Raw genomic sequence first — 13,036 nt, forward strand, 5'->3', positions numbered from 1 at the left:
TTGTTTGGCAACTGTTTATTTTTAAACAGTTTTCTATTCTTCAGGAAAAAAACTAGAAAAATATGTTTAACAATTAAACATTGTTTTCTTTTTATTGATTTTCTAAAAGTTGTTTTAAGAAATAATTACATAAACATGCAAAATGATTAAATATAAAATATTAAAAATAAAAATTATTTTTAAAACATGATTAAAAATATTAAAAATAAGTTAAAAACATTTTAAGTTTTCAAACGAATTTTTATTTTATAAAACATTTTTTAAAAACCGTTTTTTAAAATTATTACCAAACAGACTCTAATTATTCCGCCATTTTGTAAGTCAAATTAGTGAGAGCAAGAAAGAGTGTTTGTCTCCTAATAATTAATAATTCCAAATATAATAATAATATCATTTTTTCATTTTTTTCAACATTAATTCCAAGATATGGTAACCTTTTTTAAGAAAATAAAAAGGAAAAAATAAAACCAAAAATAAAATAAAATAAAATATGAGATGGGTCTAAAAGGCCGTTCTGTTGAAGGTGAAAAAACCAGTTTCCTATGACGTCCCAAACTCTTAAATGCTTACACGATAAGCTCAAATCCATTTTATCATTTATAGTAGATATGTTGTACATTGGATTGTATAGAAATTGGTAAGGCATTTTCTGGGTTTCTATCACTTGTGCTGTTTATGGCGATGATGAAGAAGAAAGGCGACCGTCTGGTCTTCGCCTACTACGTAACTGGTCATGGCTTCGGCCACGCTACTCGCGTTGTCGAGGTATGATTGTTTGCAAAAACTCATTTTTTGTTTTTGATGCGAATGATGCTTTCTTTGCTTTATTGAGTGAATTTTGGATGCAAGGAAGTTGATGAGTGAGTGAGTGGAATGCTAATGACCATGGAATACTGATATGTGTTTTTATTTTTATTTTTATTTTTATTATTTTTTTATTTTTATTTTGGTCGTCTGAAGAAATTTTGATTGAAACCCAGTTTGATTTGGGTATGATCACAATGTCAGTGATGATGATTTGGGGTTTTATGTGATGTCCGACCTACAAATTCATTCAATTCAATTCAATTTTGTCATGGGGTGGTAGTCAGAAATTGGGAATATTAGTGTTTAATTAATGATCTCATTCTTTGGGCAGTTGTGAATTGAGATGGTTGGTTGTGATGCACAGGTTGTTCGTCATCTCATTGTAGCCGGGCACGATGTTCATGTGGTTACTGCTGCCCCTGACTTTGTTTTTACATCAGAAATACAGTCACCTAGACTTTTCATCCGCAAGGTCCATAAATTTTAATTCTAATTTAGTGTTGCTAAAGGCCTAACCTATGTTGACATAGAAATGAATTCATTCTTTTTGTCCTCTGAATCATTTTTAATGTCACTACTTTCCATAGCCTTAAATGAGGTGCATGACATATCACATATCCATATTATATTTTTTTAAGCCTGAAACTGTGTCTTGATGTACTTCATGGAAGAACAGGTATTGTTGGACTGTGGAGCTGTTCAAGCAGATGCTCTTACAGTTGACCCTCTTGCCTCCTTGGAAATGGTAAGGTCTAAGTTCTAGAGTAGAATAGCAAATGTTATCAGTAAAAATCATATGGAATGGTGGAAATCATGCCCATATCAATATATTAGTTGCATAACCATTGCACTATTTTTGTTCATCTTAACCCCATTTTTCCTCCTGGTCTTCTGGAATGATTCATGTTTTCTCATTTTGCCTAATTTAGTATTCCAAAACTGCTGTATTACCCCGGGCCTCTATTTTGGCAACAGAAGTTGAGTGGCTGAAGTCTATCGAGGCGGACTTAGTGGTACTTGAATCCTCACAATCAATTTTTCTTTTCTTTTGCTCTAGCACTTCTATCTTATTAAGGATCATATCTTAATGAAGTAAAATATTGTGATATACATAGAAGTTCCTGTAGGATTTATTATCTTCTTTCTTCCCAGTTACTAAGAAAGGCCTTTTGGTGACACTAGTGTGTTTTTTTTTTTTTTTTGTGGAAACAGGTCTCAGATGTTGTTCCTGTTGTGTGCCAAGCAGCTGCAAATGCTGGAATTAGCTCTGTTTGTGTCAGCAACTTCAGGTAACTTGTTAGTCTGGTACACATGTGACTGAACTCCTATACTCTTTGCTATTTCCTAACTAGTATCGGATATTAAAATGAAAATAGGCCTTGCAATTTTCAAAGAATTCAATTTCTGATCATTAACTTTGCGTTACATATTATAACTTACATTGGAAGAAGATCATGATTTTCAAAAAAATTCTTGAAACCTATCATTGATTCTTTCAAAGTAATATTTCACCTATGATCACTTAGTTAATAGTGAAGAAGAATCCGAACAATTTATGAAGGTAAAAGCAAATGCTAAAATTGAGAAGGATACACATAGCGATATAATTTCTTATATATTAGAATGTGCTCAATCACCTTGTCCAAAACAAAGTAGGAACACTCCCAAATGTTAATAAAACTGGAGATATTGAAACTAGGGAAATGTTAAAATGAACATATTTACACAAGTAACACAAACATGAATCAAAAGATAAATATATACTTAGTATGGGTGCGTACGCAGGAGATTCTGTATCTCAGTCAAGGGAATTGGGAGGGTCATAGCCTCAAACTTCTTTTAAAGCTTTAGGCTATGTCATCACCAAAATGTTTAGATATATAAGAAGCCAAACAGCAAATGCCTATAATCAAGTAAGAGTGCAAGGAATTATAGTAAGCATTAACATTTATTTTTCTGAATGCTGAATCAATTTTGGGAGTAACAATGTATAATGAGAACTCATTGAGTTTCAGGAAAATAAGCAATCTTGCCTTGACCAGAATAATATTTATGCTTCATGCAGCCATAGTGTAAGAGGCATGTTATGTACTATTATTGTATGATTACAAAATCTAATAATGTCTCATGCAAATTGAACGTAAAGTTAGCATGATATACAAAGAGATTCCAAAATCTTAGAAAGTCTGATAAATTCATTTCATGCCTGAAAATGTGATAATTTATCTTGTTACCAGTTTGATCTCTCCCTCTCCCTCTCCCTCTCCCTCTCCCTCTTCCTGTCTCCTCTCTTTCTCTCCCTCCATTTCTCTCGCCCTCTCCCTCCCTCTCTCCTCTCTCTCTCTCTCTCTTTGTCTCTCTCCCTTTCTAGCCCTCTCTCTAATGCTCTCCATGGTGTTGGCAGTTGATAAATTTATATTTAAATTCTAAGGATTGTTAAAGTTTAGAGTTTTGTTGGAAATTTTCCTCAAACATTTACTGATTCTCCTCTACTTTCAACTTTGGCAGTTGGGACTTTATTTATGCAGAGTATGTGATGGCTGCTGGATATGACCACCGTTCAATTGTTTGGCAGGTGACTTATATCTGTTCCCTTCTTACATGGATGATGAGGTTGTGGTTCAACATTCACTCTATAAATTTGCATTAACTTGGATTATGAAACCTTCCCAAATAATTTTTCTTGTAATGATCATAATATCTTCTTCCTTTTAGATTTGCTGTTTTTGGGCTTCCCACCTATTCCTTAGTTACTTTCCTTTTTCCATACTAACCAAATAAGGTGTTAAATAGCCAGTCATTACAATGTTTAAGTGAATCAGCCATATAGACATTGGGGAATCCTTGTTCTATGGTTGTTTGCTACTACTTATTCCTTCTGCTTTACCCTAATGAAGTGTAAATATTGAAAACACTTGTTATTCCTCATGCTTTACCCTACTCATTAGTCATTTATTGTCTCTTTCATAGTTGACAAATATTCTCAAAACTAAATAACAGAGGCAAATTTTTATGAACTTGAGGGATTTTTAAAGAGTTTTCAAAAAGGAAAAGCTATTCCATTTAAAGTTATTTTTGAATGAATGTTTCTTGTTGTATTTCTTTATGTTTAATCTGATTGCATAGATTAATCGATTCTTGTAATGTGTATCAACAGTAAAGCTATGGATAGAGGTCATAAGAAGTGACATGAATACAGATCACCAAGAATTTAATAGAGGGGTATTTCTCAAAATAGAACCAAATGACAAAAAGGAATTCATTCAACTTAGAACTAGTTAGGATTGAGGCGTTGTTGAGTTGAATAAACTTAACGGGTACCAAATGTTCCTTTTATGGAACATGTGATAATTAGAGGCATGTTGATGGTTACCACTTCCTATGGCTTTGATACTATTGCTTTACTATTTTGATGAAATTTATCTCTTTTAACTCTGCTTTCATTTTTATGTTTTGCCTTCATTTTTTTTCTCCAAAATTAGAATTTTATGATGACTTTAGGTAAAGAACTATGTAAAGACAAACCAACTGGAATATTCAAAATCATTTTATGGCTTGGGAATATGATTATTTGTTACAGTCATCAAGATGTTATATACTTCTATGTTTTACTTAATTTTTATGTGGATGTTTAAAATAATAAACTAATGACGTATTGTACATGTTCTCTACTAATCACAATGATATAGACATGACTGAAGACTTCTATTTTCAATGTTATGAGGTTTTTGCTTATGCATTGGAAGTCTCTTAAACAGTTTCTGAAAATATGTATGTAATATTGATTACATACATATCTTCTCAATGTCGGAAACATTTCATCATGCAAAATTGAGTGTTATACTTTTCTTCTCATGTCTTTCATCATATACTTGATGAAGACATGTGTTACATGCATGGTTGTAGAGAGTATATAACACATGAAATGATAAGAAGTGGAATGATAGAGGAAGATTCCTATGTGCATGGTTGTGGAAAGTACAAGTCATAAAATGTTAAGTGGAATGCAATAGGATGTTGAGTGAGAATATAGAATATGGAATGATCAGAATTGGTGAGAGAAAAGGGGTCTACAAGTGATTAGAAAAGTAAAAAAGGTCTAATAATTTACTCATGAGACCAGCAAAACATGGACAAGAGAGGATCTCTTTATTTACTCGGTAAATAGCATTGACACTTCCTGGTCAGATTATACTACTTCTTTTACTTTACTATACAAATCAAATTTTATTCCTACATTCTAAATTTAGTTGATTCCCAATTATTTATGCAGATTGCTCAGGATTATTCTCATTGCAAGTTCCTAATTCGTCTCCCAGGATACTGTCCAAGTATGTTGGCTTGATCACATTTTTTTACTTCGTTTCTATTTTCTTTTTCTTTTCTTTTTTCCTTACCTTTTTTATTTTTATTTTGTTTTCACTTTTTTTTTTGTTGCTAATCCCTAGGGTTGAGAAAAGACTTTGTTGAATTCAGTCTTTGATTCCTTTTTATGTGGGCCCTTTTGTATTGATATACTTGCTTAGGATATCTTTTCTGGCGAGTTTTTTGAGATATACTTGTTGACTTTGCAGTGCCTGCTTTTCGTGATGTTATTGATGTACCACTTGTTGTAAGGAGGTTGCATAAATCTAGAGCTGAGGTGTGGTTTACAGGACATCTATAAAGTTATTCATTAGCATGGATTAATTTGCTGTGTACTCCTGCAGTAATCTTCTTATGGTGCAGGTCAGGAAAGAGCTTGGAATTGCAGATGGTGTAAAGCTAGTTATTTTCAACTTTGGTGGCCAGGTAAGATTTATACGATAAATTTGTCTTGTTAAAATAATGAGTTTGGGCCAACTTTACTTCCAAAATAATTCAGTTAAACCTGATTCTTATCATAGAACATCCAACATTTAATGGAATTCAGTTAAACCTATTCTTATTGTTGGAAAATCTGCCAATTTGAAATTCTGCTAATGTGGGTGGCAGACTATTGAATATTTTTCCAGCCCATCTGAGCTGTAACAATTGTATAGTTTTACATAGAATCTTCTAGGATTTTTTCGTTTCTTAGCATTCTTCACTTATTTTATAGCATAATCATAGGCATTATTTCTTAGGGTATTTTTATACAATTATTCTCAGTGTCCTTTGCCTTCATTGCCATGAATTTTTTTCCAGAACATATCTCATCAATTAGTTTTTTTTACCTTCTGTTAGAAACTGTCACTTCAGATTAGGCCTTCAATGTACCTATTTTTTTTATGAGCTCCATATCCCTTCTTCACCTCATAATGTCAAAAAATTCAAAGGTTGATTCTTCAATATTGAGCCAAGCCACAATTCAACAATCAACACCACTCACTGAATTCTAAAATATAGTAGGATCCTTTAAACTTAATGGGGGAAATTATTTAGAGTGTTCACAATTGATAAAGACTTATATTAAGGGAAAAGAGAAGTTAAGCCATCTCATTGGACCTGTGGTGGGCAAAGATGATCCATGGTTTGTCATGTGGGATGAAGAAGACTCTCAAATCATGTCATGGCTTTGGAACTCTATGCAACCAGAGATAAGCCGCACATGCATGTTGCTCTCAAGAGCCAAGGAAATTTGGGAGTCTGTGTATCATACCTATTCTAAGGTAAGGGATGCAACCCAAATGTTTGAACTAAGACAAGGATTCACAGCACCAAACAAAGTATTCTTTCCATAACTGAGTACTGCAATGTTATTAGAAGTCTTTGGCTTGGACTTGATCAATATCAGAATTTAAGAATGCAGTGCAGCATAGCTGCAACAATACATCAAGAGTTCATTGAACGAGAGAGGGTGTATGATTTCTTAATAGGTTTGAATGTGGAATTGGATCAAGTAAGGGTCCAAATTCTTGGGAAAGAGCCACTACCATCTCTAAATGAAGCCTTTGCAATCGTTTGAGAAGAAAGAAGGAAAATATAATGTTAGAAAAGGGAAGTACCATGTGTAGATTTGCTTTAGCCATCTCAAAACTAGGTGAAAATGAAGGGAGTGTTACGGTTAATGTTGCAAACTCTGGTAGAAATGAAGGTAAGAAAACAAGTGAGAAAGAGTCTTTATGGTGCAGCTACTGCAAGAAAATAGGCACGCAAGGGAGACATGTTGGAAGCTCTATAGTAAGCCCTTAAATTTCTTTAAGGGGAATGGGGGTAAAGGGGTTAATTCTGGCTATAAATTACAAGTCAATCTTACTGAAAATGGAGAAAAACAGCATAAAGAAAGCTTTGGCCAAGAAATGGAGCTCAACAAGGAGGAAATTAACAAACTTAAACAATTTATTTCCAAGATAGGAAAACCTGAGGGACATAGTCATTTTGCTCAAACAGGTAAGTATTCCTTCTCCTTAAGTGCCTCTGAAATTCAGTTTTCTAGCCCTTAAATCATTGATTAAGGGCTTTCAGACCATATGACCAATTCTTGAAAAGTCTTTTCTAGATACATTCCATGTTTGGTAAATCAAAAGATTAAAATTGTTGATGGTACCTTAGTAACTTCTTAACATCTTCTTTAACATTAGAAAATGCCTTACATGTTCCAAAATTATCAGTAAATTTGTTGTCTATTCCTCAAATTACTAAGGACCTAAATTGCTCAGTCAACTTTACACAATCTGAATTTTCTTGTCAAGACCTTTTTATAGGGAAAGTGATTGGGCATGCTAGAGAAGAAGGGGGATTATTTCTCCTTGAAGCTGAAAGTGGCACTACATGTCTTACTCCTTATACCTATTTATCAGAACATCATACTCCAGCCAAGGAACAAGTTTGGTTATCCCATTTTCATCTTGGTCATCCACCTTTTTATTGTTGAAAAAAATATTTTCTAATATGTTTGAAAAACTAAATGTTCAAAACTTCCATTGTGATGTTTGTGAGTATGCTAAACATCACCGTGTATCTTTTTCTTTAAGTAATAAGAGAAGTTTTATTCCTTTTAGTTTGATCCATATGGATGTTTGGAGAACTACTAAAGTTCATAGCATTTCTAGGGTAGGCTGTTTGTTTTCTTTGTTGATGATTGCACTCAGTTTACTTGGGTATATCTCATGAAACAAAAATCTAAGGTTAGCACAATCTTCCCCATTTTTCATAACATGCTAAAAATTCAATTTGATGCCAAGGTCCTAGGAATAAGGTCAAACAATGGAAGAGAGTACTTTAATCAATACTTTACACCTTATCTCCAAATGAAAGGAATCATTCATTATTCCTTTGAATGATAATCCCCAACAAAATGGGATAGTCGAGCATAAAAATCGGTATCTATTAGAGATCATTAGAGCGTCTTTCAATAAGTGCCTCTTGGATAGTTTTTGGTGTCTTTATAGAATTTAGTTTTCAAACAAAGGTTGGTAAGAAGGTGATAGTTTTTCAAGGGAAACAACTCAAAGGGTGTTGAGTACATTGTCTTTTTTCTTTCCTAAGGCCAATAGGCAAATCAAGATCATTAAGGCTAAGGAAATCATTGCCCCTTTTTTTGTGCATTAAGATCAATATAATTAGTACCTTTTTTCTAGTTGAATGACTGGGACATGTGGAGTTTCTGGGGCTAGTTGCTTCCTCCTTGAATAGACCTTGAGTGGCACTTGAAGATCCTCCTATGAACTTTGCATATAGGATTCAAATCTGGGCAACTTGGGGACTAGTGGCAAAGGGGTAAACTCAAACTCATGGAATTGATTACCATGAATCCATTGCACCTATGGAAAAGATAAATACTATTCGGATTCTATTATCCTTAGCTACTAATCTTGATTGGCTATTGCAACAACTAGATATCAAGAATGCCTTTCTACATGGAGACTTAAAAGAGGAAGCCCATATGGAAGTGTCACTGGGGTTGGAAGAAAAATTTGAAAAAGGCAAAGTATGCAGGCTCAAGAATGCTCTTTATAGACTTAAACAATCACCTAGAGCCTGGTTTGGAAAATTTACAAAGGTAATGAAAAGTATAAGATACTACCAAAGTCAAGGGGATCATACTGTATTCTTCAAACAAACAAAAATGAACAAGGTAACAACCCTCTATTGTATATGTTGATGACATAGTCTTGACAAGAAATGATCCTGCAAAAATGGAAAAGTTGAAAAGGCAACTAGCTATGGAATTTGAAATCAAAGACCTAGGGAAACTCAAATGCTTCCTAGGGATTGAAGTTGTACACTCTAATGAAGGAATTACAATCTCACAATAGAAGTACATTCTAGATCTACTAAAGGAGACATGAATGGGTGGTTGCAAACCAATAGAACAATCTCATAAGCTAAATGAAGGAAAAGGAAGCACTCCGGTGAATAAAGAAAGATATCAATGCTTAGTGGGGAAATTGATATACTTAGGTCACACAAAGCTTGACATAGCCCATGTAGTGGGTGTGGTAAGTCAATTTATGCATGATCCTGGAGAAGTGCACATGGAAGTAGTATTTAGAGTGCTAAAGTACCTAAAGTCTTGACCTGGACAAGGCATTCATTTTAAAAAGGGAGGGAGTTTAATCTTAGAAGCATAAATGGATGCCAGTTGGACTAGGTTGATAATAGATTGAAGATCAACATTAGGGTATTATACGTTTTAGGACGAAACTTAGTAACCTAGAGAAGAAAGAAGCAATCGATGGGAGCAAGGTCTAGTGTAGAAGTGAAATTCAAGGCTATGGCACATGGAGTCTGTGAGCTTCTTTGGATCAAGATAATACTAAGTGACCTTGGAATCAAATGGGAAGAACCAATGAAACTCTACTATGACAGCAAGTTAGCCATCAACATTGCAAACAATCCAATGCAACATGATCGAACTAAGCACAAGGAAGTGGACAACTTGAAAATGGGTTGATTTGTACTCCTTATATTCCTGCAGAGGGTCAGTTGGTTGATATTCTAACAAAAGGGCTTCCTACTTAGCTGTTTCAAACTGTCTTAAGCAAACTGGAAATGAGAAATATTTATTCATTAGCTTGATGGGGAGTGTTAGAAAATCTGCTAGTTGAAAATTTTGCCAACTTGGGTGGTTGATTATTGAATATTGGAAATTCTCTCTTTTGGAAAGAGAAAAATAGAAGATCTTTTAAGAATGTGTAACTTTCTATCCAAAGGCTGAAATTCTTGTTTTTGTGTAACTTGTTAACTTGGATCAAACTGTTTATAGGTGAAAGATTAATGTTCATAGTTGATTTCATTAATTGGTTGGGGTCGGTTTAAGGGAAGGAGTAATTTTTTGTTTTCTTTTCCTTTTTTTGGCGCTTTTTAGCAATTGTTGTATACATCATGTGTAATTTTATTTTATTTTTTAATTAGAAACAAACATATGTAATAAATAAGAAAAAATAAAACATGAGAAGGATGAGAAATTCTACTCATGAAGTATAGACCTAATAAAAAAGAGTTAAGTAAACCTCCTCTATATAAGAAGCTATAGAAAACCTACAAAAGCCTATTAGGTGTGACAACTCCTGGCCCTAGAAACCCTACCTTAAGGGGTGCAAATCGACAACCAACTAAGTTGAATTACACTCAAAGGATAAGGTTTAAAAATGTCTATACAATAAGTCCAAAAAGAAACAAAGAAATGAAACGCATCCCACATCATCTCTGGCGTCTTCCAAGTGTCCTCAAAGATCCTAGCGTTCTTCTCTCTCCACATAATCCACAACAAAGAGAGACATTCGATCCTTCAAATAGTCTTCCCTCTAATAGTGTTTCCAAAAAACTTGAAAGAAATCACCATCATATTACGAATAATGTCTAGTTGAACCCACGCCATCCCCGCCTATGAGAAAATCCTATGCCACAATCCCTAAGTAATCGAACAATGTAAGAAGAGATGATCAACCATCTCACTACTACTCCTACAAAGAATGCACCAATCAGGGCTAAGGGCTTTGAAAGGTCTTCTCAACTGTAGCATGCCATTGGTATTTATCTTCTTATGTGCCACTAACCAGGCAAAAACCATGACCTTAGAGGGTACTCTTGATTTCCACAAAAAATGAGCTAGGTAGAAAGGAGTAGAATCTAAGAAATTGAATAAGACTAAAAGAAAATATTTTACTGAGAAACCTCTTGAAGAGAACAGAACCCAAGCTTTTGCATCTAAAAGAGAAGGAGTCAAATGAACATGGGAAAGTAAAGACATTAGTTTTTCAGGATCCTCAATCTCCACATCTGTTAGATTGCGGCGAAAGATAAGATCCCAAGACGTAGAAGTATCATTACTCAATATGGCTGAAATGGAAAGGTTTTTAGCTGTGGTGACTCTAAAAAGTCTTGGAAATTGAAAGCATTATGGTTGGTCCCCCCACCACAAATCTTCCCAAAAAAGAATTTTGGTCCTATCACCCACTGCAAAGCGGGTGTGTATAGAAAAAATTTGGAGAATATGTGCAATGACCTTTTAGGGGTAACAATGTGATCATCTGACTATATTGTTGGCATCCATCCATTGGAGTGTGTCCCATAGATATTCAAGATAACTTGATGCCAAAGGGCAAAACTTTCCTGAAGGTACATCGTGTATACTTTGGTGTGTCCTTTTTAGTGCTTTTTAATACTATTAAAAAAAAAAATTCCAACCTATTGAGTTAAAAAATATAATTTTTTATTCAACCTATTTTCCATTGCATCAAACTCTGATTTATAGAGTTACAACACATGTAGGATAGAAGCCAGAGATAACCTCTTGGCTTATTTGAAATCTATGAACAAAAAAATAAATTAAAAAATAAACAACCTGATCAGATAAGATAGTTGCCTAACAAACAAATCTGATATGATATTTTATTAAGTTACACAAATTTAAACTAACTAGAGAGACGTAACCTTTCAACAATCCCCCTTAAGTTGGTGAATAGATATCTATCATTCCCATCTTGTCTACCAAATCTTCAAAACTTTGTCTGGACAATCCTTTGGTGAGTATATCTCCTATTTGTTGCGTGGTTGGTACATAAGTCATGCAGATCAATCCATTTTCAATCTTTTCCTTGATGAAATGCTTATCCACCTCTACATGCTTTGTGCGGTCATGGTGAACTGGGTTGTAGGCAATGCTAATCCCAACTTTGTTATTACAAAAAAGCTTTATAGGTTTCTCACTTGGTATCTTAAGTTCTTCCAATAGTCTTTGAAGGCGGATCAACTCACATGTTCCTTGTGTTAGTGCTCTATATTCAGCTTTTGTACTACTCCGGGCCATAACATTCTGCTTCTTGCTCCTCCATGTGATAGTTCCCCATACAAAAGTGCAGTATCCTATTGTTGACTTTCTATCATCAATAGAACCTGCCCAGTCTACATCAACATAAGCCTCCACATCTCTTTTCTCATTTTTGCCAATGAATATTCCTTTTCTAGGTGTAGTCTTTAGGTATCTCAATATTTTATACACAACATTTAGATGTTCTTGAAACAAGTCATGCATATACTGACTAACTAAACTTACTGCAAAAGCTATGTCAAGTCTTGTGTGAGCAAGATATATTAGTTTTCCAACCAATCTCTGGTATCTTTCCCTATCTATTGGATTACTTGTCTTCATTCTTAGCTTGTCATTCCATTCTATAGGTGTCTTAGATGGTTTGCAACCAAGCATGCATGTTTCCTTCAATAAGTCAACTATGCATTTCTTCTGGGATATAGAAATCCCTTTTTTTGTTCTAGCCACTTCCATGCCTAAAAAGTACCGTAGTTGACCTAGATCCTTGATCGCAAAATCTTGTGCTAAAAATCCTTTTAGTCGCACTAGTTCCTCCAAGTCATCTCTTGAAAGTATAATATCATCTACATACACTATTAGAATAGCCACTTTCCTATTTTGAGAGTGCTTGAAGAATAATGTATGATCTGTCTGGCCCTGATTGTACCCATATTTTTTTTATAGACTTTGTGAAGCGATCAAAGCAAGCACTTGGTGACTGCTTCAGTTCATAAAGAGATTTCTTCAACCTACACACTTTTCTACCTTTATAACCCCCATCAAATCCCGAGGGCAAGTCCATATACACTTCCTCATCAAGTTCCCAATTAAGGAAAGCATTTTTCACGTCCATCTAACGAAGTGGCCAATCAAGGTTTGCAGCTAGTGATAACAGTACTCTAATGGTATTGAGCTTAGCAACTAGAGCAAAGGTCTCATTGTAATCCACACCAAAGGTTTGGGTAAAACCTTTGGCCTATCTTTCTATGTTGCCATCTGATTTATACTTGATGG

The 13,036-nt window shown here is 34.4% G+C and overlaps 1 protein-coding gene across 2 annotated transcripts in view; it reads left to right on the forward strand.

Annotated features, from left to right (window-relative positions):
- Nucleotides 1-524: 524 nt before the first annotated feature.
- Nucleotides 525-13,036, forward strand: part of LOC100258651 (L-arabinokinase) — a 96,686-nt gene continuing 84,174 nt past the window's right edge. For both annotated transcript variants that reach the window (XM_002266608.5, XM_019223221.2), the window contains exons 1-9: nucleotides 525-765; nucleotides 1,172-1,279; nucleotides 1,484-1,552; nucleotides 1,737-1,820; nucleotides 2,020-2,096; nucleotides 3,316-3,382; nucleotides 5,081-5,138; nucleotides 5,382-5,449; nucleotides 5,536-5,598. In XM_002266608.5, the coding sequence (XP_002266644.2) occupies nucleotides 676-765; nucleotides 1,172-1,279; nucleotides 1,484-1,552; nucleotides 1,737-1,820; nucleotides 2,020-2,096; nucleotides 3,316-3,382; nucleotides 5,081-5,138; nucleotides 5,382-5,449; nucleotides 5,536-5,598 (684 nt within the window). In that variant the 5' untranslated portion in view covers nucleotides 525-675. The remainder of the gene's footprint in view (nucleotides 766-1,171; nucleotides 1,280-1,483; nucleotides 1,553-1,736; nucleotides 1,821-2,019; nucleotides 2,097-3,315; nucleotides 3,383-5,080; nucleotides 5,139-5,381; nucleotides 5,450-5,535; nucleotides 5,599-13,036) is intronic.

Source organism: Vitis vinifera, chromosome 11, assembly GCF_030704535.1.
Source record: "Vitis vinifera cultivar Pinot Noir 40024 chromosome 11, ASM3070453v1".
Classification (NCBI taxonomy): Eukaryota; Viridiplantae; Streptophyta; class Magnoliopsida; order Vitales; family Vitaceae; genus Vitis; species Vitis vinifera.